The following is a 27,368-nucleotide window of genomic DNA, read 5'->3' on the forward strand; positions in this document are numbered from 1 at the left end:
TAACCCCTCTAAATGTCAACAGAATATCAAATTTGACCTTACGTTGTAGAGATGTGGTAAACTGCTGGGGCTTGCTGGCCGTATGCTGATAACCTTTGTCATTGCTCAGGGGTGTAACAGACCGTGAACAGTCTAGTTGTCTGTCTAACTGTGTGCTTGTTTGTTTAACAGAGCAGCATTTTTCCGAGGTGATGCTGGGAGAGGAGTTCATGGGCCTGTCTCTGCAGCATGTGTGCGGTCTCATATCCAGCGACAAACTCACCGTGTCCACAGAGGAGAAGGTAGGCCAGCCACCAGAACATCCCAAACCAACCCCTTCTTTTCTGTTCAGGGACAATGCAGGCTCATATCCCATTCTAACCTGTGAAGTGAGGATTGTGGCAACTCCTTCTTCTCTTTGCTATCAATGAGCTCAGTACAGCTCAGCTCTCAATCTCTCTCCTCCTGGTCTTCCTCAGACAACACTTATCATAACAACAGGCTTCCCATCACTCACCATGACAATAGACTTCCCATCTCTCACCATGACAATAGACTTCCCATCTCTCACCATGACAATAGACTTCCCATCTCTCACCATGACAATAGACTTCCCATCTCTCACCATGACAATAGACTTCCCATCTCTCACCATGACAATAGACTTCCCATCTCTCACCATGACAATAGACTTCCCATCTCTCACCATGACAATAGACTTCCCATCTCTCACCATGACAATAGACTTCCCATCTCTCACCATGACAATAGACTTCCCATCTCTCACCATGACAATAGACTTCCCATCTCTCACCATGACAATAGACTTCCCATCTCTCACCATGACAATAGACTTCCCATCTCTCACCATGACAATAGACTTCCCATCTCTCACCATGACAATAGACTTCCCATCTCTCACCATGACAATAGACTTCCCATCTCTCACCATGACAATAGACTTCCCATCTCTCACCATGACAATAGACTTCCCATCTCTCACCATGACAATAGACTTCCCATCTCTCACCATGACAATAGACTTCCCATCTCTCACCATGACAATAGACTTCCCATCTCTCACCATGACAATAGACTTCCCATCTCTCACCATGACAATAGACTTCCCATCTCTCACCATGACAATAGACTTCCCATCTCTCACCATGACAATAGACTTCCCATCTCTCACCATGACAATAGACTTCCCATCTCTCACCATGACAATAGACTCCTCCCCATCTCTCACCATGACAATAGACTCCTCCCCATCTCTCACCATGACAATAGACTCCTCCCCATCTCTCACCATGACAATAGACTCCCCATCTCTCACCATGACAATAGACTCCCCATCTCTCACCATGACAATAGACTCCCCATCTCTCACCATGACAATAGACTCCCCATCTCTCACCATGACAATAGACTCCCCATCTCTCACCATGACAATAGACTCCCCATCTCTCACCATGTCAATAGACTCCCCATCAATCACCATAACAACAGATCCGACTCTCGATCGCTCCCTGTGACGGCAGAGTCCCCGTCCTGCTGTAATAGAGGACAGCCCTGTCACAAACAGCCTGGTCCCAGTCCCAGAGTGACTTACCAAGAGGGAGAGAGAGCTGTACCTGAGCTGTTACTGCTGCTACTGCTGTTGCTACTACTGATACTCTTGCTGCTACTCCGACTGCTGCTACTGATGCTGTTGCTACTCCTACTGCTGTTACTACTCCTGTTGCTGCTACTGCTTTTACTACTGCTTTTACTACTGCTGGCACTACTGCTACTCTTGCTGTTGCTATTGCTGTGGCTACTCCTACTGTTGCTGCTGCTGTTGCTACTACTACTGCTGGCGCTACTGCTGTTACTATTGATGGCACTACTGCTGTTACTATTGATGGCACTACTGCTGTTACTATTGATGGCACTACTGCTGTTACTATTGATGGCACTACTGCTGTTACTACTGCTGGCACTACTGCTGGCACTACTGCTGGCACTACTGCTGGCACTACTGCTGTTACTACTGCTGGCACTACTGCTGGCACTACTGCTGGCACTACTGCTGGCACTACTGCTGGCACTACTGCTGGCACTACTGCTGGCACTACTGCTGTTACTACTGCTGGCACTACTGATGGCACTACTGATGGCACTACTGCTGTTACTACTGCTGGCACTACTGATGGCACTACTGCTGTTACTACTGCTGGCACTACTGATGGCACTACTGCTGGCACTACTGATGGCACTACTGATGGCACTACTGCTGGCACTACTGCTGGCACTACTGCTGGCACTACTGCTGGCACTACTGCTGTTACTACATTTACATTTACATTACATTTAAGTCATTTAGCAGACGCTCTTATCCAGAGCGACTTACAAATTGGTGCATTCACCTTATGACATCCAGTGGAACAGCCACTTTACAATAGTGCATCTAAATCTTTTAAGGGGGGGGGGGGTGAGAAGGATTACTTTATCCTATCCTAGGTATTCCTTAAAGAGGTGGGGTTTCAGGTGTCTCCGGAAGGTGGTGATTGACTCCGCTGTCCTGGCGTCGTGAGGGAGTGTGTTCCACCATTGGGGAGCCAGAGCAGCGAACAGTTTTGACTGGGCTGAGCGGGAACTGTACTTCCTCAGTGGTAGGGAGGCGAGCAGGCCAGAGGTGGATGAACGCAGTGCCCTTGTTTGGGTGTAGGGCCTGATCAGAGCCGGGAGGTACTGAGGTGCCGTTCCCCTCACAGCTCCGTAGGCAAGCACCATGGTCTTGTAGCGGATGCGAGCTTCAACTGGAAGCCAGTGGAGAGAGCGGAGGAGCGGGGTGACGTGAGAGAACTTGGGAAGGTTGAACACCAGACGAGCTGCGGCGTTCTGGATGAGTTGTAGGGGTTTAATGGCACAGGCAGGGAGCCCAGCCAACAGCGAGTTGCAGTAATCCAGACGGGAGATGACAAGTGCCTGGATTAGGACCTGCGCCGCTTCCTGTGTGAGGCAGGGTCGTACTCTGCGGATGTTGTAGAGCATGAACCTACAGGAACGGTTAGACAGCAAATGTTCATTTTGTCCCATAAAGATTATTTTTATAGCCGGAACACCTCCGTTTGTACTTCACGTTTGGTTGAGAAATCCACCGGAAACTGCGGTCACGACAACGGCGAAAAATATTCAAAATTAGATCTATAATATCGACAGAAACATGGCAAACGTTTTTTTATAATCAATCCTCAAGGTGTTTTTCAAATATCTATTTGATAATATATCAACCGGGACAGGTGTTACTACTGCTGGTACTACTGCGGTTACTACTGCGGTTACTACTGCTGACACTACTGCTGGCACTACTGCTGGCACTACTGCTGTTACTACTGCTGTTACTACTGCTGGCACTACTGCTGGCACTACTGCTGGCACTACTGCTGGCACTACTGCTGTTACTACTGCTGGCACTACTGCTGGCACTACTGCTGGCACTACTGCGGTTACTACTGCGGTTACTACTGCTGGCACTACTGCTGGCACTACTGCTGGCACTACTGCTGGCACTACTGCTGTTACTACTGCTGTTACTACTGCTGGCACTACTGCTGGCACTACTGCTGGCACTACTGCTGGTACTACTGCTGGCACTACTGCTGGCACTACTGCTGGTACTACTGCTGGTACTACTGCTGGTACTACTGCTGCGGACCCACCACTCCAGGCCTCAGGCTCCACTTGCTAATGTGCTTACAAAGCAAAGTAGCCTCCTCCTCTTCAACCGATGTACACAGCAACATGACACCAGCCCTGTCTCTATCTGGCCCCCGTCTCCTATCTATCCATTCACAGCTCTGATCCTCTATCTTCAGGGATTAGAGCAGGAGAGTGGAGGAGCAGGTTGGATGAGAAATAGCGAGGGATGGTAGATGGCTGTCTCAGTCTGTGTTCAGATAAAGGAGGGGAGTCAGCACAAGTTAGATCCAGTTCCTGTTCCCCTCTTGGTAAATGTAATTAACCCTTTGTGTTCTCTCTCTCTCCTCAGGTATTTGAGGCCATTGTTGCATGGATAAAGCACGACAAGGAGGCTCGTCTGGAGTACATGCCAAAGCTGATGGAGCACGTTCGTCTGCCACTACTGTCCAGAGATTACCTAGTACAGGTGGGTCCTACTGTCCAGAGATGACCTAGTACAGGTGGGTCCTACTGTCCAGAGATTACTTAGTACAGCTGGGTCCTACTGTCTAGAGATGACATAGTACAGGTGGATACTACTGTCTAGAGATGACCTAGTACAGGTGGATACTACTGTCTAGAGATGACCTAGTACAAGTGGGTACTACTGTCTAGAGATGACATAGTACAGGTGGGTACTACTGTCTAGAGATGACATAGTACAGGTGGGTACTACTGTCTAGAGATGACATAGTACAGCTGGGTCCTACTGTCTAGAGATGACCTAGTACAGGTGGGTCCTACTGTCTAGAGATGACATAGTACAGCTGGGTACTACTGTCTAGAGATGACCTAGTACAGGTGGGTACTACTGTCTAGAGATGACCTAGTACAGGTGGGTCCTACTGTCTAGAGATGACATAGTACAGCTGGGTCCTACTGTCTAGAGATGACATAGTACAGCTGGGTCCTACTGTCTAGAGATGACATAGTACAGCTGGGTACTACTGTCTAGAGATGACATAGTACAGGTGGGTACTACTGTCTAGAGATGACATAGTACAGGTGGGTCCTACTGTCCAGAGATGACCTAGTACAGCTGGGTCCTACTGTCTAGAGATGACATAGTACAGGTGGGTACTACGGTCCAGAGATGACCTAGTACAGGTGGGTCCTACTGTCCAGAGATGACCTAGTACAGCTGGGTCCTACTGTCCTGAGATGACCTAGTACAGCTGGGTCCTACTGTCCAGAGATGACCTAGTACAGCTGGGTCCTACTGTCCTGAGATGACATAGTACAGCTGGGTACTACGGTCCAGAGATGACCTAGTACAGGTGGGTACTACTGTCTAGAGATGACAGTACAGCTGGGTCCTACTGTCTAGAGATGACAGTACAGCTGGGACCTACTGTCTAGAGATGACATAGTACAGGTGGGTACTACGGTCCAGAGATGACCTAGTACAGGTGGGTCCTACTGTCCAGAGATTACCTGGTACAGCTGGGTCCTACTGTCTAGAGATGACATAGTACAGGTGGGTACTACGGTCCAGAGATGACCTAGTACAGCTGGGTCCTACTGTCTAGAGATGACATAGTACAGCTGGGTCCTACTGTCTAGAGATGACATAGTACAGCTGGGTACTACAGTTCAGAGATGACATAGTACAGGTGGGTACTACAGTTCAGAGATGAACTAGTACAGGTGGGTACTACAGTTCAGAGATGAACTAGTACAGGTGGGTACTACAGTTCAGAGATGAACTAGTACAGGTGGGTACTACTGTCTAGAGATGAACTAGTACAGCTGGGTACTACTGTCTAGAGATGACATAGTACAGCTGGGTACTACTGTCTAGAGATGACATAGTACAGGTGGGACCTACTGTCTAGAGATGACATAGTACAGGTGGGTACTACGGTCCAGAGATGACCTAGTACAGGTGGGTCCTACTGTCCAGAGATGACCTAGTACAGGTGGGTCCTACTGTCTAGAGATGACGTAGTACAGGTGGGTACTACGGTCCAGAGATGACCTAGTACAGGTGGGTCCTACTGTCTAGAGATGACATAGTACAGGTGGGTACTACGGTCCAGAGATGACCTAGTACAGGTGGGTACTACGGTCCAGAGATGACCTAGTACAGGTGGGTACTACGGTCCAGAGATGACCTAGTACAGGTGGGTACTACTGTCTAGAGATGACATAGTACAGCTGGGTCCTACTGTCTAGAGATGACCTAGTACAGCTGGGTCCTACTGTCTAGAGATGACCTAGTACAGGTGGGTCCTACTGTCTAGAGATGACATAGTACATGTGGGTACTACGGTCCAGAGATGACCTAGTACAGGTGGGTCCTACTGTCTAGAGATGACATAGTACAGGTGGGTACTACGGTCCAGAGATGACCTAGTACAGGTGGGTACTACGGTCCAGAGATGACCTAGTACAGGTGGGTACTACGGTCCAGAGATGACCTAGTACAGGTGGGTACTACTGTCTAGAGATGACATAGTACAGCTGGGTCCTACTGTCTAGAGATGACCTAGTACAGCTGGGTCCTACTGTCTAGAGATGACATAGTACAGGTGGGTACTACGGTCCAGAGATGACCTAGTACAGGTGGGTCACTCAGCACCACCATTCACCTTGTTGTCAGATAGCATGAATAATTAATCAAGCATCCACATGCTCCATTATACAAATCAAACTGTGATATTTGAAAAGATGGTGTACTTGACAGATGGTGTACTTGACAGATGGTGTACTTGACAGATGGTGTACTTGACAGATGGTGTACTTGACAGATGGTGAACTTGACAGATGGTGAACTTGACAGATGGTGAACTTGACAGATGGTGAACTTGACAGATGGTGTACTTGACAGATGGTGTACTTGACAGATGGTGTACTTGACAGATGGTGTACTTGACAGATGGTGTACTTGACAGATGGTGAACTTGACAGATGGTGTACTTGACAGATGGTGTACTTGACAGATGGTGAACTTGACAGATGGTGTACTTGACAGATGGTGAACTTGACAGATGGTGAACTTGACAGATGGTGAACTTGTTCCATGTGTCTGTATTGCTCACTGTGCTGTGTCCTGTGGAGCAGATAGTGGAGAAGGAGGCCTTGATCAAGAACAACAACTCCTGTAAGGACTTCCTGATCGAGGCCATGAAGTACCACCTCCTACCCGCTGACCAGCGCCACCTCATCAAGACCGACCGGACACGCCCACGCACGCCTATCAGCATGCCCAAGGTCAGACAACACCTGCATCACACATGGACACACACACACATTTGTTTTACTATCCTTGTGGGGACCAAAACATTTATTCCAATAAAACCTTTAAAATAAAATCTTATTTTCCTTAACATAACCTTAACCCCTAACTCTAAACCTAACCCCTAAGCCTAAATTAACCTTTTTTACTTTACTTGTGGGGAACTGGGAAATATCCCCACGAGTGAGAATGTTTCGTTTTACTATCCCTGTGGGGATTTCTGGTACCCTCAAGGGGAGCAATACAAGCTCACACACACAGTTATTCATACCCACTGACTGAACCAACTGGAGCCCTATTGTTGTGTTAGGTGATGATAGTGGTGGGTGGGCAGGCTCCTAAGGCCATCCGTAGTGTGGAGTGCTATGACTTCCAGGAGGACCGCTGGCACCAGGTGGCTGACCTGCCGTCCAGACGCTGTCGAGCAGGTAAACACACCTCCCTCTGGCCGCTGCTACCTCTGAAATCACACACTCCTCTCTGACTTGTCTGTTCTACTGGGCAAACCTAAAAGCTTTTAATATCTCTCTCTCTCCTCTCTCTCTCCTCTCGCTCTCTCTCTCAGGTGTGGTGTTCATGGCAGGGAGGGTGTACGCTGTGGGAGGCTTCAACGGCTCGTTGCGGGTCAGGACGGTGGACATGTACGACGGGATGAGAGACCAGTGGACCACAGTTCCCAGCATGCAAGAGCGGCGCAGCACTCTGGGGGCAGCCGTGCTGGGGGACCTGCTCTACGCTGTGGGGGGCTTCGACGGGAGCACAGGTACACAGTCCTACACCGCTCTTCTCCCCTTGCATCACCACTGCCCAAGACCAGTGTGTAGTCTAAGAAAGTGTGTTGTCTAAGTGTCCCAGCAGTCCTTTGAGAGGCAGTGGAGCGTGTTGCAGTGTGACTGAATGGAGCAGGGAACAGTAGTACCCCCAGGATGAATGTCTAGATTGTGTGGTTGGGCACAGTGGTGATGTCACCCTGACTCTATGTGATGAGAGAGAATTAAAGTTACTGATACAGTGGAGAGGAAAGAGGACAGGGGAGAGGAGAGAGCATTAGTGTTACTGATACAGTGGAGAGGAAAGAGGACATGGGAGAGGAGAGAGCATTAGTGTTACTGATACAGTGGAGAGGAAAGAGGACATGGGAGAGGAGAGAGCATTAGTGTTACTGATACAGTGGAGAGGAAAGAGGACAGGGGAGAGGAGAGAGCATTAGTGTTACTGATACAGTGGAGAGGAAAGAGGACAGGGGAGAGGACAGGGGAGAGGAGAGAGAATTAGTGATACTGATACAGTGGAGAGGAAAGAGGACAGGGGAGAGGAGAGAGCATTAGTGTTACTGATACAGTGGAGAGGAAAGAGGACAGGGGAGAGGAGAGATAATTCGTGTTACGGATACAGTGGAGAGGAAAGAGGACAGGGGAGAGGAGAGAGGACAGGGGAGAGGAGAGAGCATTAGTGTTACTGATACAGTGGAGAGGAAAGAGGACAGGGGAGAGGAAAGAGGACAGGGGAGAGGAGAGAGGACAGGGGAGAGGAGAGAGCATTAGTGTTACTGATACAGTGGAGAGGAAAGAGGACAGGGGAGAGGAGAGAGGACAGGGGAGAGGAAAGAGGACAGGGGAGAGGAAAGAGGACAGGGGAGAGGAGAGAGGACAGGGGAGAGGACAGGGGAGAGGAAAGAGGACAGGGGAGAGGAAAGAGGGGAGAGGAAAGAGGACAGGGGAGAGGAAAGAGGACAGGGGAGAGGAAAGAGGACAGGGGAGAGGAAAGAGGACAGGGGAGAGGAAAGAGGACAGGGGAGAGGAAAGAGGACAGGGGAGAGGAGAGAGGACAGGGGAGAGGACAGGGGAGAGGAAAGAGGACAGGGGAGAGGAAAGAGGGGAGAGGAAAGAGGACAGGGGAGAGGAAAGAGGACAGGGGAGAGGAAAGAGGACAGGGGAGAGGAAAGAGGACAGGGGAGAGGAAAGAGGACAGGGGAGAGGAAAGAGGACAGGGGAGAGGAAAGAGGACAGGGGAGAGGAAAGAGGACGGGAGAGGAAAGAGGACAGGGGAGAGGAGAGAGGACAGGGAAGAGGAGAGAGGACAGGGAAGAGGAGAGAGGACAGGGAAGAGGACAGGGGAGAGGAGAGAGGACAGGGAAGAGGAGAGAGGACAGGGAAGAGGACAGGGGAGAGGAGAGAGGACAGGGGAGAGGAGAGGAGAGAGGACAGGGGAGAGGAGAGAGGACAGGGGAGAGAGAATTAGTGTTACTGATACAGGAGAGAGGAAAGAGGACAGGGGATAGGAAAGAGGACAGGGGAGAGGAGAGAGCATTAGTGTTACTGAAACAGTGGAGAGGAAAGAGGACAGGGGAGAGGAGAGAGAATTAGTGTTACTGATACAGTGGAGAGGAAAGAGGACAGGGGAGAGGAAAGAGGACAGGGAAGAGGACAGGGGAGAGGAGAGAGAATTAGTGTTACTGATACAGGGGAGAGGAAAGAGAACAGGGGAGAGGAGAGAGAATTAGTGTTACTGCTACAGTGGAGAGGAAAGAGGACATGGGAGAGGAGAGAGAATTAGTGTTACTTCTACAGGGGAGAGGAAAGAGGACAGGGGAGAGGAAAGAGGACAGGGGACAGGAAAGAGGACAGGGGAGAGGAGAGAGAATTAGTGTTACTGATACAGGGGAGAGGAAAGAGAACAGGGGAGAGGAGAGAGAATTAGTGTTACTGATACAGTGGAGAGGAAAGAGGACATGGGAGAGGAGAGAGAATTAGTGTTACTTCTACAGGGGAGAGGAAAGAGGACAGGGGAGAGGAAAGAGGACAGGGGAGAGGAAAGAGGACAGGGGAGAGGAAAGATGACAGGGGACAGGAAAGAGGACAGGGGACAGGAAAGAGGACAGGGGAGAGGAAAGAGGACAGGGGAGAGGAGAGAGACTTAGTGTTACTGATACAGGGGAGAGGAAAGAGGACAGGGGAGAGGAGAGAGACTTAGTGTTACTGATACAGGGGAGAGGAAAGGGGACAGGGGAGAGGAGAGAGCATTAGTGTTACTGATACAGGGGAGAGGAAAGAGGAGAGGAAAGAGGACAGGGGAGAGGAGAGAGGATAAGGGAGAGGAAAGAGGACAGGGGAGAGGAGAGAGACTTAGTGTTACTGATACAGTGGAGAGGAAAGAGGACAGGGGAGAGGAAAGAGGACAGGGGAGAGGAGAGAGAATTAGTGTTACTGATACAGGAGAGAGGAAAGAGGACAGGGGAGAGGAAAGAGGAGAGGAAAGAGGACAGGGGAGAGGAGAGAGAATTAGTGTTACTGATACAGGGGAGAGGAAAGAGGACAGGGGAGAGGAAAGAGGACAGGGGAGAGGAGAGAGAATTAGTGTTACTGATACAGTGGAGAGGACAGGGGAGAGGAGAGAGCATTAGTGTTACTGATACAGTGAAGAGGACAGGGGAGAGGAGAGAGCATTAGTGTTACTGATACAGTGGAGAGGAAAGAGGACAGGGGAGAGGAAAGAGGACAGGGGAGAGGAGAGAGCATTAGTGTTACTGATACAGTGAAGAGGACAGGGGAGAGGAAAGAGGACAGGGGAGAGGAGAGAGCATTAGTGTTACTGATACAGTGGAGAGGAAAGAGGACAGGGGAGAGGAAAGAGGACAGAGGAGAGAGCATTAGTGTTACTGATACAGGGGAGAGGAAAGAGGACAGGGGAGAGGAAAGAGGACAGGGGAGAGGAGAGAGGACAGGGGAGAGGAGAGAGCATTAGTGTTACTGATACAGGGGAGAGGAAAGAGGACAGGGGAGAGGAAAGAGGACAGGGGAGAGGAGAGAGGACAGGGGAGAGGAGAGAGCATTAGTGTTACTGATACAGTGGAGAGGAAAGAGGACAGGGGAGAGGAAAGAGGACAGGGGAGAGGAGAGAGCATTAGTGTTACTGATACAGTGGAGAGGAAAGAGGACAGGGGAGAGGACAGGGGAGAGGAGAGAGCATTAGTGTTACTGATACAGTGGAGAGGAAAGAGGACAGGGGAGAGGAAAGAGGACAGTGGAGAGGAGAGAGGAGAGGAGAGAGGACAGGGGAGAGGAGAGAGGACAGGGGAGAGGAGAGAGGACAGGGGAGAGGAAAGAGGACAGGGGAGAGGAAAGAGGACAGGGGAGAGGAAAGAGGACAGGGGAGAGGAAAGAGGACAGGAGAGGAGAGAGCATTAGTGTTACTGATACAGGGGAGAGGAAAGAGGACAGGGGAGAGGAGAGAGGACAGGGGAGAGGAGAGAGCATTAGTGTTACTGATACAGGGGAGAGGAAAGAGGACAGGGGAGAGGAAAGAGGACAGGGGAGAGGAGAGAGGACAGGGGAGAGGAGAGAGGACAGGGGAGAGGAGAGAGGACAGGGGAGAGGAGAGAGGACAGGGGAGAGGAGAGAGGACAGGGGAGAGGAGAGAGGACAGGGGAGAGGAGAGAGGACAGGGGAGAGGAGAGAGGACGGGAGAGGAAAGAGGACAGGAGAGGAGAGAGGACAGGGGAGAGGAAAGAGGACAGGGAAGAGGAGAGAGGACAGGGAAGAGGACAGGGGAGAGGAAAGAGGACAGGGGAGAGGAGAGAGGACAGGGGAGAGGAGAGAGGAGAGGAGAGAGGACAGGGGAGAGGAGAGAGGACAGGGGAGAGGACAGGGGAGAGGACAGGGGAGAGGACAGGGGAGAGGACAGGGGAGAGGACAGGGGAGAGGACAGGGGAGAGGAGAGGGGAGAGGAGAGAGGACAGGGGAGAGGAGAGAGGACAGGGGAGAGGGGAGAGGAGAGAGGAGAGGAGAGAGGAGAGGGAGAGAGGGGAGGGGAGAGGGGAGGGGAGAGGAGAGAGGACAGGGGAGAGGAGAGAGGACAGGGGAGAGGAGAGAGGACAGGAGAGAGGACAGGGGAGAGGAGAGAGCATTAGTGTTGGCCAAGTGTTGTGCCCTGCTTTCAGAAGGTAATTTAGAGCTGCTTTTTAAACTATTTCTTCTCACCCTTTTCCCTCCTTCCTTTTCTCCCTCCGTCTCAGGCCTGTCGTCAGTGGAGACCTACAGCTATAAGACCAATGAGTGGATGTTTGTTGCTCCCATGAACACGAGACGCAGTAGTGTCGGAGTGGGAGTGGTGGACGGTAAGAGAAGAATCGTGTCAACAGTGCTTTTTATGAGCTTCTCCTCAGTGTCTATATAGAGCTTCTCCTCAGTGTCTATATAGAGCTTCTCCTCAGTGTCTATATAGAGCTTCTCCTCAGTGTCTATATAGAGCTTCTCCTCAGTGTCTATATAGAGCTTCTCCTCAGTGTCTATATAGAGGAGTGGTCCTTCTGTAGCTCAGTCGGTAGAGCATGGCGCTTGTAACGCCAGGGTAGTGGGTTCGATCCCCGGGACCACCCATACGTAGAATGTATGCACACATGACTGTAAGTCGCTTTGGATAAAAGCGTCTGCTAAATGGCATATATTATTATTTATATTATTCTCCTCAGTGTCTATATAGAGCTTCTCCTCAGAGTATACCAAACATTAGGAACACCTTAATAGTGAGTTGCACCACCACACCCCCTCCTCAGAACAGCCTCAATTCACTGGGACATGGTATCGAAGGTGTTCCACAGAGATACTTGCCCATGTTGACTACAATGTTTCCCACATTTGTCAAGTTGTCTGGATGGACTATTTTTGATACACATGGGAAACTGTCGAGTGCGAAAAACTCAGCAGCGTTGTAGTTCTGGACACAAACTTGTGCGCTTGGTACCTTCTGACATACCCCGTTCAAAGGCACTTACATTCTTGGTCTTGTCCATTCACCCTCTGCATAGCACATATACACAATGCATGTCTCAATTGTCTCAAAGCTTATTTAACCTTCATTTACACTGATTGAAGTGGATTTAACAAGTGACATCAATAAGGGATCATAGCTTTTACCTGGATTCACCTGGTCAGGCTATGTCATGGAAAGAGCAGGTGTTCCTAATGGTTTGTCCACTTAGTGTCTATAGTGTTTCTGTGCCTGTGTATTTGTCAGTTTCCTGTCTGCGGTTGTACTTTGAGCATCTCTTTGTATGTGTTCGTCGTTGTATTCCTCAGTGGGTGTGTATTGTGTTGTACAGGGAAGCTGTATGCGGTGGGCGGCTACGACGGGGCGTCACGCCAGTGTCTCAGCACGGTGGAGGAGTACAACCCAGTCAGTAACCAGTGGGGCTACATGGCTGACATGAGCACCAGACGCAGTGGAGCAGGTGCAGACAGTCCTCACCATCAACAACCCTCTCCTTATCACAGACTAGCTATCCTACGTGTGTAGAAGCAGGCAATGCTACCTCTGTGCCGCACAGACACACTGCACTCACACTGTCAGTGTCCACAGAGACATGGGAGTGCTGTGACTTTAAGTCCAGGGAATGTGTAATGGAGCTGTGCAGTATGATATGTGGTATAGGACTATATATAGAGTTGTAATGGGCTCGACTAACCTCACACAGTCACTCTTACTCTCTACAGAGATCCTTGGAAATAGGCGAGGTGTCGCAACACCCAAGGTCTTGTACATAAACATGTTCTATTGGGATGGTTTCTCTCTTTCCCAAAGGGTTCTGTTGTGTATTTTCCCTCCTGTTCTGTTAGCTTGGTTTTGTGAGAGTGTCTCTGTCTCCGTGAAGGTTGTTGTTCTGAATGTGATCTGGTGGAGGTCCATTGGCCTCTCTGTGTGTGAGCCTCCTGGTTCTGAATGTGATCTGGTGGAGGTCCATTGGCCTCTCTGTGTGTGAGCCTCCTGGCTCTGAATGTGATCTGGTGGAGGTCCATTGGCCTCTCTGTGTGTGAGCCTCCTGGCTCTGAATGTGATCTGGTGGAGGTCCATTGGCCTCTCTGTGTGTGAGCCTCCTGGTTCTGAATGTGATCTGGTGGAGGTCCATTGGCCTCTCTGTGTGTGAGCCTCCTGGCTCTGAATGTGATCTGGTGGAGGTCCATTGGCCTCTCTGTGTGTGAGCCTCCTGGTTCTGAATGTGATCTGGTGGAGGTCCATTGGCCTCTCTGTGTGTGAGCCTCCTGGCTCTGAATGTGATCTGGTGGAGGTCCATTGGCCTCTCTGTGTGTGAGCCTCCTGGTTCTGAATGTGATCTGGTGGAGGTCCATTGGCCTCTCTGTGTGTGAGCCTCCTGGTTCTGAATGTGATCTGGTGGAGGTCCATTGGCCTCTCTGTGTGTGAGCCTCCTGGCTCTGAATGTGATCTGGTGGAGGTCCATTGGCCTCTCTGTGTGTGAGCCTCCTGGCTCTGAATGTGATCTGGTGGAGGTCCATTGGCCTCTCTGTGTGTGAGCCTCCTGGCTCTGAATGTGATCTGGTGGAGGTCCATTGGCCTCTCTGTGTGTGAGCCTCCTGGCTCTGAATGTGATCTGGTGGAGGTCCATTGGCCTCTCTGTGTGTGAGCCTCCTGGCTCTGAATGTGATCTGGTGGAGGTCCATTGGCCTCTCTGTGTGTGAGCCTCCTGGTTCTGAATGTGATCTGGTGGAGGTCCATTGGCCTCTCTGTGTGTGAGCCTCCTGGCTCTGAATGTGATCTGGTGGAGGTCCATTGGCCTCTCTGTGTGTGAGCCTCCTGGCTCTGAATGTGATCTGGTGGAGGTCCATTGGCCTCTCTGTGTGTGAGCCTCCTGGCTCTGAATGTGATCTGGTGGAGGTCCATTGGCCTCTCTGTGTGTGAGCCTCCTGGCTCTGAATGTGTGTGAGTGTCCTGTGCTCATTGTGCAGTCTGCTCAGCTGGCCAGAGGAAGTAGCACCAACACAATGCAGCCCGTTGATTCCTATGGACACTGCCTGGGTTCATCCAGGACTCTACTGCTAACTAACTTACTGGCCCATTAGCTAGGAAGGAACAGCACAACCATATCAGTGAAAATGAGACAATACAGGATGTGGTTTTAATGCACTGCAAGCAATATTTTCTTTGCGTAGGCATACACCAATCTAAACCCAATGAGCACTGAATAATTGCCGTAGAGGTAGATGGCCCACTTAACAAGAGAATTACTGGGAGTGATCGCTCCTCCTTGTGGGTAGTTAATGGACTGCAGTTATTGCTAGGAAACATCTGTAGCTTGTGCAAGTATATGTGTTTGTGGGAATAGATATAACCAGATGTGTGTGTGTGCAGGTGTTGGGGTGCTAAGTGGGCAGCTGTATGCAGCAGGGGGTCATGATGGGCCCCTGGTGAGGAAGAGTGTGGAGGTATACGACCCACCTAGTAACACCTGGAGACAGGTGTGTGATATGAACATGTGTCGGAGGAACGCTGGTGAGTAGTCTGATGCAACACACACACTCCCCTATGCCCAAATGTTCTGCATATCATTGTCTCTAGAGTGTGTGTGTGTGTGTGTGTGTGTGTGTGACTCACTAACCTCATCCCCTGTGTTCATGCAGGTGTGTGTGCTATAAACGGACTGCTGTATGTGATTGGAGGAGACGACGGCTCTTGTAACCTCTCCTCAGTGGAGTATTACAACCCTGCCACAGACAAGTGGAGCCTCATACCCACCAACATGAGAAACGGCCGAAGCTATGCAGGTAACCTTTCACCTTTTACCTTTCATACCACCTTTCAAATGCTTGTCTCTGCATCCAAACTCAGAACCTTCTCCTTTGAAGAATTAAGACATGTTGGTCGTGAGATGGTTTGGTGTTGAATGTGTTATGCTGCATTTAGTGTGTTATTAATCGTTGTCCTGATATACCCTGCTATATCCACTCAAGGTGTATCCGTTATAGACAAGCCTTTATGACTATCAGGCCCCGACGGCAGCAGGACCCCACAGCCACAGGTAGCAATCAAAGGGAGCCACACAGACGTCTGATTTCACAGTCAACTCCATGGAGCAACACTAGCCTGACGGGTGGCTCAGGAGGGAGGGAGACCCCAGCCCGGACAGTGCTCTGCGGAGCTGCAGTCTCAGCCCTGTAACTGCATTCCTTCCAGGCAGAGTGGACTTGAGAGAGACATTGGTTTCCATGGTCAAAATGACCCCAAGACTCAACAAATCTGCCTGGATCAGAGTGTCTTAAAACTGGAGGGGGCCTGTTTTCCTTCAGCCTCACAGGGGGCCATTTAGCTACATTAGTATTAGGAGGGCCTCACTCCCCTCGGACTCCTTACAACTGATCAGAGGGGGAAATAAACTGGCCTTGTTTTAAGGGATGGACTAAATGAGCTTGGACCAAGAAGAAGGTTGTTGATTGGCCTGGGAAACTAGACTGCAGTCAGTCTGCGGTGTGGGACTGTGTCTGTGCAGACACACATTGTGCTAACACAGGCCTCTCAAACCAACAATGAGCTCTGGAAGTGTTGTAGTACTTGAGTCTGACTCAAGTCCCAATTTTTTTTGTTTGTTGTATTTGCACTTGGACTGGATAGGCTACTATAATAAGGAGAATATTAGCAGCACTGGGTGCACAGAGCATCTTGGGTTCTGTTCTCTAGCAATGGGAAGGACGTGCCACACACAGCCTACATCAGCTGGTGAGCTGGGGGGGAGCAAGACCGGAAGGCAGGCGCCGCCTCCAATCATTGGCCGCTACACATCGCGCAAGAAACTTTCTTGTTTCCCCATAACCATTAGTCACCAGCTTACAATTTGCTTTGCCTGGTTAAGAAACACAAACTGGTTTTTGAAATGTAAAACAGTACTAGTGTTGAGTTTAATAGTAAACAACATTGTAGCTATTTGTTTCTCTCTCTACCCTGAGGATAGAGAAGTAAGTTGTCTTTGAATTTGTCGTCTCGCTCTAGCCGCCCACTTTCCCCCCTGCATCCCATTGCCAGGGGTGTATTCATTACGGAAACCACTTACAGTTTAAGAACCAGGGGTGTATTCATTACGGAAACCACTTACAGTTTAAGAACCAGGGGTGTATTCATTACGGAAACCACTTACAGTTTAAGAACCAGGGGTGTATTCGTTACGGAAACTGTTAACTGTTTATGAACCAGGGGTGTATTCGTTACGGAAACCACTTACAGTTTAAGAACCAGGGGTGTATTCATTACGGAAACCACTTACAGTTTAAGAACCAGGGGTGTATTCGTTACGGAAACCACTTACAGTTTAAGAACCAGGGGTGTATTCGTTACGGAAACCACTTACAGTTTATGAACCAGGGGTGTATTCGTTACGGAAACCACTTACAGTTTATGAACCAGGGGTGTATTCGTTACGGAAACCACTTACAGTTTAAGAACCAAACGGAGAAAAGGAAACTGGGAGGGAAGTACCTGAATTTGTCCAATAGAAACTCTTGTTTGCGGTTTCCGTTTGGAGTAAATGATTTGGAAAGGTTTGCAACAGAATCGGTTTAATGGTTATACCCCTGGTTCTGACAAGTCTCCCTTTAGTTTTCATTCTGCAATAAAAAACCTAATCAAATATCAGTGGGCAGTAGCTGAGAGCCTGACTTAATTTATGTAGTAAATAAGTAGTGAAACACAGGTATAGAGTAGAACTTGTGAGGTAGTGATGATTATTAAGTGAGGTTTATTTTCTTCATGAGGGAGTGGTGATAATCAGCCATTTGGTGGCAACTAGAAACAATGGCTTAATAAGACCTATTATAAATTGATGGACTCGGGACTCGAACTTGAACTTGACTCAGACTTCAGCCATAGGGACTCGTGACTTGACTCGGACTCGAGCACAGGGGACTTGGGACTTGACTCGGACTCGAGCACAGGGGTCTTGGGACGTGACTCGGACTCGAGCACAGGGGACTTGGGACTTGACTCGGACTCGAGCACAGGGGTCTTGGGACTTGACTCGGACTCGAGCACAGGGGTCTTGGGACTTGACTCGGACTCGAGCACAGGGGACTTGGGACTTGACTCGGACTCGAGCACAGGGGACTTGGGACTCGAGCACAGGGGACTTGGGACTTGACTCGGACTCGAGCACAGGGGACTTGGGACTCGAGCACAGGGGACTTGGGACTCGAGCACAGGGGACTTGGGACTCGAGCACAGGGGACTTGGGACTCGAGCACAGGGGACTTGGGACTCGAGCACAGGGGACTTGGGACTCGAGGTTTAGTGACTCGACCACTGACGTAGAAATGCCCTGATGATCAGGTCAGTCTCTGTTCTCGATTGGAGACCTATGGACTGCAGGACTGCGGCACTATGGTCACTACCAAGGTGAAACCAACAGGCTTTCACTGTCTGCAGCCTGATTGGGCGCTCCCTTTTTAATATCACCTGTGATACTGGTCTGAAGGACTCAGCAGGCAGACTGGAGGACCAACCTGGACCAGCATTTACCAGGAGCCACATGCTTCAAATACAATTTCCAATTTTAAATCGATATTGTATTTTTTCGCATATTTGAATTGGCTGCAATGGGGCACCATGTTAATGTAGTGTTTTAAATGCACTGTAAAGACAACTGCAAAGTGATACCCAAGATCCACTCAGTCTTAACTTGGCGCGCTCTATGTGCCATACTGTTTTCATAATGTGTCTGGGGGTTTGTTCACAAACCTTGTCTCGCTCTGAAGGAGAAGTGCCAAATTGATGCAAAAACAACGTTAGACAATGAACACCGTGTGTAAGAATGAATGCATTATCACCTTTTTGTTTTGTATTAAGCTAATTTACTGTAACATGAGCAAAATACTCCTGTACAACTTCTGGATCAGGGCCAATAATTCTGGTTAACATTATTTCAAGCTCAGAACATCTTTTACCAGGGTTGGGTTAAATTCCATTTCAATTAAATGTTCTCTTTTTGAATAATAATGAATCTCTTGACTTGAAGTGGAGTTGACCCCGACTGTCTTTTTCTACGCCTAGCCTAAACTGTCGTTTTTTTCACTGAGATTCTGGTATTTTAAATTATTCTATATACTGCACAATCTGTAGGTTTACTATGGTTAGCCACCCCAGAGCAATGTTGAAATATGCAGGACATAGGCAACTTGTATAATGTTAAGTATATTAAATATTTTAGCAAGGTCAATGAAATATTTTCTAAGGTTTATTGTGGATATTAAATGATAGTACCACCTTTAGAATTATTTTGAGCATCAGTCCTCTGTTCAGGGAGTGGTTCCATTTGGGTACATGGTTACGGTGGTTCCATTTGGGTACATGGTTACGGTGGTTGCATTTGGGTACATGGTTACGGTGGTTCCATTACTGTACATGGTTACGATGGTTCCATGAGGATACATGGTTGTGGTGGTTCTATTTGAAAACATGGTTATGGTGGTTCTATTTGGAAACGTGGTTATGGTGGTTCTATTTGGAAACGTGCTTATGGTGGTTCTATTTGGAAACGTGCTTATGGTGGTTCTATTTGGAAACGTGCTTATGGTGGTTCTATTTGGAAACGTGCTTATGGTGGTTCTATTTGGAAACGTGCTTATGGTGGTTCTATTTGGAAACGTGCTTATGGTGGTTCTATTTGGAAACGTGCTTATGGTGGTTCTATTTGGAAACGTGCTTATGGTGGTTCTATTTGGAAACGTGCTTATGGTGGTTCTATTTGGAAACGTGCTTATGGTGGTTCTATTTGGAAACGTGCTTATGGTGGTTCTATTTGGAAACGTGCTTATGGTGGTTCTATTTGGAAACGTGCTTATGGTGGTTCTATTTGGAAACGTGGTTATGGTGGTTCTATTTGGAAACGTGCTTATGGTGGTTCTATTTGGAAACGTGCTTATGGTGGTTCTATTTGGAAACGTGCTTATGGTGGTTCTATTTGGAAACGTGGTTATGGTGGTTCTATTTGGAAACGTGGTTATGATGGTTCTATTTGGAAACGTGGTTATGGGGGTTCTATTTGGAAACATGGTTATGGTGGTTCCATTTTTTCATTTGAATTTCTAGAACATCTGACTCTCTTCATAGAACCAAGGTCCCTTCCAAATCACCATGAGCAGTTTTACTTTACACTTTCAATGCTACTGAAACAAACCTGGCTTTTTATTAACTTGGACTATGCAGCTGACTGTGAGCCACCATTGTAAGATGTGGATTGGTAGGAGGTGTGTGTGTGTGTGTGTGTGTGTGTGTGTGTGTGTGTGTGTGTGTGTGTGTGTGTGTGTGTGTGTGTGTGTGTGTGTGTGTGTGTGTGAGATTCAGACTGGGAGTGTATGAGGATGACATCTGTAGTTGTCAGTAACTTTATTAGTGAATGCTATCAGCTCAGCAGCCATGTTTGTGGCCTTGTACATTACATTTCAAGCCACTTGTCATACTGAATGCAGGGCTACTTTCTGTATTGGTGGGAATAGTAATACACTATATATTATTACTAGCTATCTACAGCATGTCACTGACAATCCTAGACTGAGCAGGGTCACGGGGGGAAGATCTCAATTGCATACTCCGTGTCCTCTCTCCTTGTCTCCTTCTCAAAACCCATTGGATGAGAAAGCCATAGGACCCTCCCCTCTGACCTTCTCATCCAATGGGATTTGAGGAGAGAGGACGCAAGGAGTATGCAATTGAGATCTTCCCAGGGTCCCTCTGGAGAGGTGTGGTCAGAGGTCAGAGCTGGACCACTCAGGGACCTGCACTGAGCCTGCATAACAACACCAGCCTGGGTTTACAGACCATGGGTGTCCAAAACCCTGTATGGCCTTACTGCGTCCATTCCACCCAACCTGTCCTCATATATCTTCAGCTGCTCGGTTTATGACCAATAAAAATGGCCTTGCATTTTAAGTGGGGGAAGTGTGGCCTTGAATCATTGTCTAACAGTGCGGAACATTAACACGATACTGTATGGGATCTTAGGATTCAGTAGGGACTGTGTATGGTGTTAATCTTTATATACAATACCAGTCAAAAGTTTGGACACACCTATTCATTCAAGGGTTTTTCTTTATTTTTACTATTTTTATCTACATTGTAGAATAATAGTGAAGACATCAAACTATGAAATAACACATGGAATCATGTTGTAGTCAAAGTGTTAAACAAATCCAAATATATATTTTTATTTGAGAGCTTTCAAAATTGCTACCCTTTGCCTTGATGACAACTTTGCACACTCTTGGCATTCTCTCAACCGGATTCATGAGGCAGTCACCTAGAATGGATTTCAATTAACAGGTGTGCCTTGTTAAAAGTTAATTTGTGGAATTTCTTTCCTTCTTAATGCGTTTGAGCCAATCAGTGACAAGGTAGGGGTGGTATACAGAAGATAGCCCTATTTGGTAAAAGACCAAGTCCATATTATCGCAAGAACAGTTCAAATAAGCAGAGAGAAACGACAGCCCATCATTACTTTAAGACATGAAGGTCAGTCAATCTGGAAATGTCAAGAACTTTGAAAGATACTTCAAGTGCTATGATGAAGCTGATTCTCATGAGGACCGCCACAGGAAAGGAAGTAAAATAAAATTGTATTTGTCTCATGCGCCGAATACAACAGGTAGTGAAATGCTTACTTACAAGCCCTTAACCAACAATGCAGTTTTAAGAAAATAAATAAATATATAAAAGTAACAAATAATTAAAGACCAGCAGTAAAATAAGAACAGCGAGGCTCTATACAGATGGTACCGGTACGGAGTCAATGTGTGGGGGCACAGATTAGTCGAGGTAATATGAACATGTAGGTCGAGTTATTAAAGTGCCTATGCATAGATAAAAGAGAGTAGCAGCAGCGTTACCTCTCCTGCAGAGGTTAAGTTCATTACCAGCCTCAGAAATTGCAGCCCAAATAAAAGCTTCACAGAGTTCAAGTAACAGACACATGTCACCATCTGCTGTTCTGAGGAGACTGTGTGAATCAGGGCTTCATGGTTGAAATGCTGCAAAGAAACCACTACTAAAGGACACCAATAAGAAGAGACTTGCTTGGACCAAGAAACATGACCAATGAACATTAGACCAGTGTAAATTCTGGTTCCAACCACCTTGTCTTTGTGAGACGCAGAGTAGGTGAACTGATGATCTCTGCATATGTGGTTCCCGCCGTAAAGCATGGAGGAGGAGGTGTGATGGTGTGGGTGTGGTTTGCTGGTGACATTGAGTTATTTAGAATTCAAGGCACACTTAACCAGCATGGCTACCACAGCATTCTGCAGTGATACACCATCCCATCTGGTTTGGGCTTAGTGAGACTATCATTTGTTTTTGTCAACAGGACAATGACTCAACCCACCTCCAGGCTGTGTAAGGGATATTTGACCAAGAATTAGAGTGATGGAGTGCTGCATCAGATGACTTGGTATCCACAATCACCCAACCTCAACCCAGTTGAGATGGTTTGGGATGAGTTGGACCGCAGAGTGAAGGGAAAGCAGGGAACTCTTTCAAGAATGTTGGAAAAGCATTCCTCATGAAGCTGGTTGAGAGAATGCCCAGACTGTACAAAGCTGTCATCAAGGCAAAGTGTGGCTACTTTGAAGAATCTAAAATAGATTTGAATTTTTTTTTTTTTTGGGGGGGGTTTACTACAGGATTCCATATGTGTCATTTCATAGTTTGGATGTCTTCACTATTATTCTACAATGTAGAAGATAGTAAAAATAAAGAAAAACCCTGGAATGAATAGGTGTGTCCAAACTTTTGACTGGTATTGTGTAACTGAATAAATACAGTTGAAGTCGGAAGTTTACATACACTTAGGTTGGAGTCATTAAAACTCATTTTTCAACCACTCCACAAATTTCTTAAACTATAGTTTTGGCAAGTCAGTTAGGACATCTACTTTGTGCATGACAAATTATTTTTCCAACAATTGATTACAGACAGATTATTTCACTTATAATTCACTGTATCACAATTCCAGTGGGTCAGAAGTTTACATACACTAAGTTGACTGTGCCTTTAAACAGCTTGGAGAATTCCAGAAAAGATTGTCATGGCTTTAGAAGCTTCATAATGGCTAATTGACATAATTTGAGTCAATTGGAGGTGTACCTGTGGATGCATTTCAAGGCCTACCTTCAAACTCAGTGCCTCTTTGCTTGACATCATGGGAAAATCAAAATAAATCAGCCAAGACCTCAGAAAAAAAATTGTAGACCTCCACAATTCTGTGTCATCCTTGGGAGCAATTTCCATAAGCCTGAAGGTACCACGTTCATCTGTACAAACAATAGTACACAAGTATAAACAACATGGGACCATGCAGCCGTCATACCGCTCAGGAAGGAGACGTGTTCTGGCTCCTAGAGATGAATGTACTTTGGCGTGAAAAGCGCAAATCAATCCCAGAACAACAGCAAAGGACCTTGTGAAGATGCTGGAGGAAACGGGACCAAGGTATCTATATCCACAGTAAAACGAGTCCTTTATCGACATAACCTGAAAGGCCGCTCAGCAAGGAAGAAGCCACAGCTCCAAATCCGCCATAAAAAGTACTTTTTGGAGAAATGCCCTCTGGTCTGATGAAACAAAAATAGAACTGTTTGGCCATAATGACCATCGTTATGTTTGGAGGAAAAAGGGGGAGGCTTGCAAGCCGAAGAATACCATTCCAACCGTGAAGCACGTGGGTGGCAGCATCATGTTGTGGGGGTGTTTTGCTGCAGGAGGGACTGGTGCACTTCACAAAATAGATGGCATCATGAAGGAGGAAAATTATGTGGATATATTGAAACAACATCTCAAGATATCAGTCAGGAAGTTAAAGCTTGGTCGCAAATGGGTCTTCCAAATGGACAATGACCCCAAGCATAGTTCCAAAGTTTTGACAAAATGGCTTAAGGACAACAGAGTCAAGGTATTGGAGTGGCCATCACAAAGCCCTGACCTCAATCCTATAGAAAATCTGTGAGCAGAACTGAAAAAGTGTGTGCGAGCATGGAGACCCACATACCTGACTCAGTTACACCAGCTCTGTCAGGAGGAATGGGCCAAAATTCACCCAACTTATTGTTGGAAGCTTGTGGAAGGTTACCTGAAACGTTTGACCCAAGTTCAACAATTTAAAGGCAATGCTACCAAATACTATTTGAGTGTAGTGTATGTAAACTTCTGACCCACTGGGAATGTAATGGAAGAAAGAAAATCATGCTCTCGACTATTATTTTGACATTTCACATTCTTAAAATAAAGAGGTGATCCTAACTGACCTAAAACAGGGAAATCTTACTCGGATTAGATTTGTGAATTGTGAAAACTGAGTTTAAATGTATTTGGCTCAGGTGTATGTAAACTTCCGACTTCAATTGTATATGGATTTTTTTTAATTTTTAATATAGATGTGGGGTCTGTCTTTTTGTGAAATATTCTATAATTTGACAATGATATATTACCATGATAATAGTGTAGCACATTAGCAAGATGCAGTATCAAAGCTGGGATTCAATCCCATCGCCGATTTAGACAACATATAACTGTTAACTGTGAATGTTGTCTCTGCAAACATTGCCTGCAGAAACATTGCCTTTAAAAATTGCATTGCGTGGCCTAAGGTTGTGTGTTCCAGTCCCGCAGGGATCCTATGTACACTGAACAAAAATATAAACGCAACATCTAAAGTGTTGGTCCCATGTTTCATGAGATGAAATAAAAAATCCCAGAAATGATCCATATGAACAAAAAGCTAATTTCTCATTTTGTTTACATCCCTGTTAGTTGGCATTCCTCATTTGCCAAGATTATCCATCCACTAAAGGCCACTTTAAAATGTGCAGTTTTGTCACACAACACAAGGCCACAGATGTCTTAAGTTTTGAGGGAACATGCAATTGGCATGCTGACTGCAGGAATGTCCACCAGAGCTGTTGCCAGAGAATTTGTGTGCTGAGGAGTACTTCTGTCTTTAATAAAGCCCTTTTGTGGGGAAAACTCATTCTGATTAGCTGGGCCCGACTGCCAGGTGGGTGGGCCTATTCCCTCCCAAGCCCACCTAAGGCTGCACCCCTGCCCAGTCATGTGAAATCCATAGATCAGGGCATAATGAATGTATTTCAATTGACTGATTTCCATTTATAAACTGTAAGTAAAATCTTTGAAATGGTTGAATGTTGCGTTTATATTTTTGTTCAGTGTAGTTACTAAAATACTTTGGATAAAGGTGTCTGCTAAGTGGTAATGAGTAATTCAGAAGCTAGAAATGAAGATGTGTTGGTCAAACTGTATTTGGAGAGCCTTATTTGGTCTATAGATACTCAATCATTAAACTATCAACCGCAACTGTTGATATGAAACAGTTTACTAGTGTAAGGGTTGAACCGGGTTGTGGACATGATGGTAGGTTAAGGATGAGCTGGGATGTGGACATGATGCTAGGTTAAGGGTTGAACCGGGTTGTGGACATGATGGTAGGTTAAGGATGAGCTGGGATGTGGACATGATGCTAGGTTAAGGGTTGAACCGGGTTGTGAACATGTGAACATGATGGTAGGTTGATGGGATGAGCTGGGATGTGGACATGATGCTAGGTTAAGGGGGTTGATGGTAGGTTAAGGATGAGCTGGGATGTGGACATGATGCTAGGTTAAGGGTTGAACCAGGGTGTGGACATGATGCTTGGTTAAGGGTTGAACCGGGGTGTGGACATGATGCTAGGTTAAGGGTTGAACCGGGGTGTGGACATGATGCTAGGTTAAGGGTTGAGCTGGGATGTGGACATGATGCTAGGTTAAGGGTTGAACCGGGGTGTGGACATGATGCTTGGTTAAGGGTTGAACCGGGGTGTGGACATGATGCTAGGTTAAGGGTTGAACCGGGGTGTGGACATGATGCTAGGTTAAGGGTTGAACCGGGATGTGGACATGATGGTAGGTTAAGGATGAGCTGGGATGTGGACATGATGCTATGTTAAGGTTTGAACCGGGGTGTGGACATGATGCTAGGTTAAGGGTTGAACTGGGGTGTGGACATGATGCTAGGTTAAGGGTTGAACCGGGGTGTGGACATGATGCTAGGTTAAGGGTTGAACCGGGGTGTGGACATGATGCTAGGTTAAGGGTTGAACCGGGGTGTGGACATGATGCTAGGTTAAGGGTTGAACCGGGGTGTGGACATGATGCTAGGTTAAGGGTTGAACCGGGGTGTGGACATGATGCTAGGTTAAGGGTTGAACCGGGGTGTGGACATGATGCTAGGTTAAGGGTTGAACCAGGGTGTGGACATGATGCTTGGTTAAGGGTTGAACCGGGTTGTGGACATGATGGTAGGTTAAGGATGAGCTGGGATGTGGACATGATGCTAGGTTAAGGGTTGAACCGGGTTGTGGACATGATGGTAGGTTAAGGATGAGCTGGGATGTGGACATGATGCTAGGTTAAGGGTTGAACCGGGTTGTGGACATGATGGTAGGTTAAGGATGAGCTGGGATGTGGACATGATGCTAGGTTAAGGGTTGAACCGGGTTGTGGACATGATGGTAGGTTAAGGATGAGCTGGGATGTGGACATGATGCTAGGTTAAGGGTTGAACCGGGGTGTGGACATGATGCTAGGTTAAGGGTTGAACCAGGGTGTGGACATGATGCTTGGTTAAGGGTTGAACCGGGGTGTGGACATGATGCTAGGTTAAGGGTTGAACCGGGATGTGGACATGATGGTAGGTTAAGGATGAGCTGGGATGTGGACATGATGCTATGTTAAGGGTTGAACATGATGCGGTTGAACCGGGGGGTGTGGACATGATGCTAGGTTAAGGGTTGAACATGATGCTAGGTTAAGGGTTGGTGTGGACATGATGCTAGGTTAAGGGTTGAACCGGGTGTGGACATGATGCTAGGTTGAAGGGTTGAACATGATGCTAGGTTAAGGGTGTGGACATGATGCTAGGTTAAGGGTTGAACCGGGGTGTGGACATGATGCTAGGTTAAGGGTTGAACCGGGGTGTGGACATGATGCTAGGTTAAGGGTTGAACCGGGGTGTGAACATGATGGTAGGTTAAGGATTGGCTGGGGTGTGGACATGATGCTAGGTTAAGGGTTGAACCGGGGTGTGGACATGATGCTAGGTTAAGGGTTGAACCAGGGTGTGGACATGATGCTTGGTTAAGGGTTGAACCGGGGTGTGGACATGATGCTAGGTTAAGGGTTGAACCGGGGTGTGGACATGATGCTAGGGTTAAGGGTTGATGCAGGATGATGTGGACATGATGCTAGGTTAAGGGTTGAACCGGGGTGTGGACATGATGCTTGGTTAAGGGTTGAACCGGGGTGTGGACATGATGCTAGGTTATGAGCTGGGTTGGACATGATGCTAGGTTAAGGGTTGAACGGGGTGTGGACATGATGCTAGGTTAAGGGTTGAACCGGGGTGTGGACATGATGCTAGGTTAAGGGTTGAACCGGGTGTGGACATGATGCTAGGTTATGAGCTGGGTTGATGATGCTAGGTTAAGGGTTGAACCGGGTGTGGACATGATGCTAGGTTAAGGGTTGAACCGGGATGTGGACATGATGGTAGGTTAAGGATGAGCTGGGATGTGGACATGATGCTATGTTAAGGGTTGAACCTAGGTTAAGGG

At 47.6% G+C, this 27,368-nt stretch overlaps 1 protein-coding gene and 1 long non-coding RNA gene across 22 annotated transcripts in view; both read left to right on the top strand.

The window, feature by feature from the left end:
- LOC118363945 (kelch-like protein 3) overlaps positions 1 to 27,362 on the top strand; it is a 31,492-nt gene extending 4,130 nt beyond the window's left edge. For 7 of the 12 annotated variants that reach the window (XM_052488078.1, XM_052488080.1, XM_052488081.1 and 4 more), the window contains 10 exons: positions 172 to 281; positions 4,013 to 4,129; positions 6,766 to 6,915; positions 7,251 to 7,368; positions 7,506 to 7,703; positions 11,955 to 12,056; positions 13,041 to 13,169; positions 15,083 to 15,223; positions 15,352 to 15,495; positions 15,682 to 20,641. In XM_052488078.1, the coding sequence (XP_052344038.1) occupies positions 172 to 281; positions 4,013 to 4,129; positions 6,766 to 6,915; positions 7,251 to 7,368; positions 7,506 to 7,703; positions 11,955 to 12,056; positions 13,041 to 13,169; positions 15,083 to 15,223; positions 15,352 to 15,495; positions 15,682 to 15,710 (1,238 nt within the window). In that variant the 3' untranslated portion in view covers positions 15,711 to 20,641. Of the gene's footprint in view, positions 1 to 171; positions 282 to 4,012; positions 4,130 to 6,765; positions 6,916 to 7,250; positions 7,369 to 7,505; positions 7,704 to 11,954; positions 12,057 to 13,040; positions 13,170 to 15,082; positions 15,224 to 15,351; positions 15,496 to 15,681; positions 25,484 to 25,519; positions 25,699 to 25,770; positions 25,987 to 26,058; positions 26,307 to 26,676; positions 26,749 to 26,819; positions 26,928 to 27,271 lie in introns of those variants that run through there. The other 5 variants (XR_008087413.1, XR_008087415.1, XR_008087412.1 and 2 more) reach the window with 5 other exon arrangements.
- LOC127913959 (uncharacterized) lies at positions 13,176 to 15,074 on the top strand. Of its 10 annotated transcripts, none has more exons than XR_008087420.1 (3): positions 13,176 to 14,058; positions 14,169 to 14,388; positions 14,444 to 15,074. It is a non-coding gene; the product is annotated as an uncharacterized LOC127913959 (long non-coding RNA). The 10 variants fall into 10 exon arrangements; XR_008087419.1 differs by having other exon boundaries at positions 13,176 to 14,003; positions 14,059 to 14,388; XR_008087417.1 differs by having other exon boundaries at positions 13,176 to 14,003; positions 14,114 to 14,388.
- Positions 27,363 to 27,368: the final 6 nt, after the last annotated feature.

This window comes from Oncorhynchus keta, chromosome 30, assembly GCF_023373465.1.
Source record: "Oncorhynchus keta strain PuntledgeMale-10-30-2019 chromosome 30, Oket_V2, whole genome shotgun sequence".
NCBI lineage: Eukaryota > Metazoa > Chordata > Actinopteri > Salmoniformes > Salmonidae > Oncorhynchus > Oncorhynchus keta.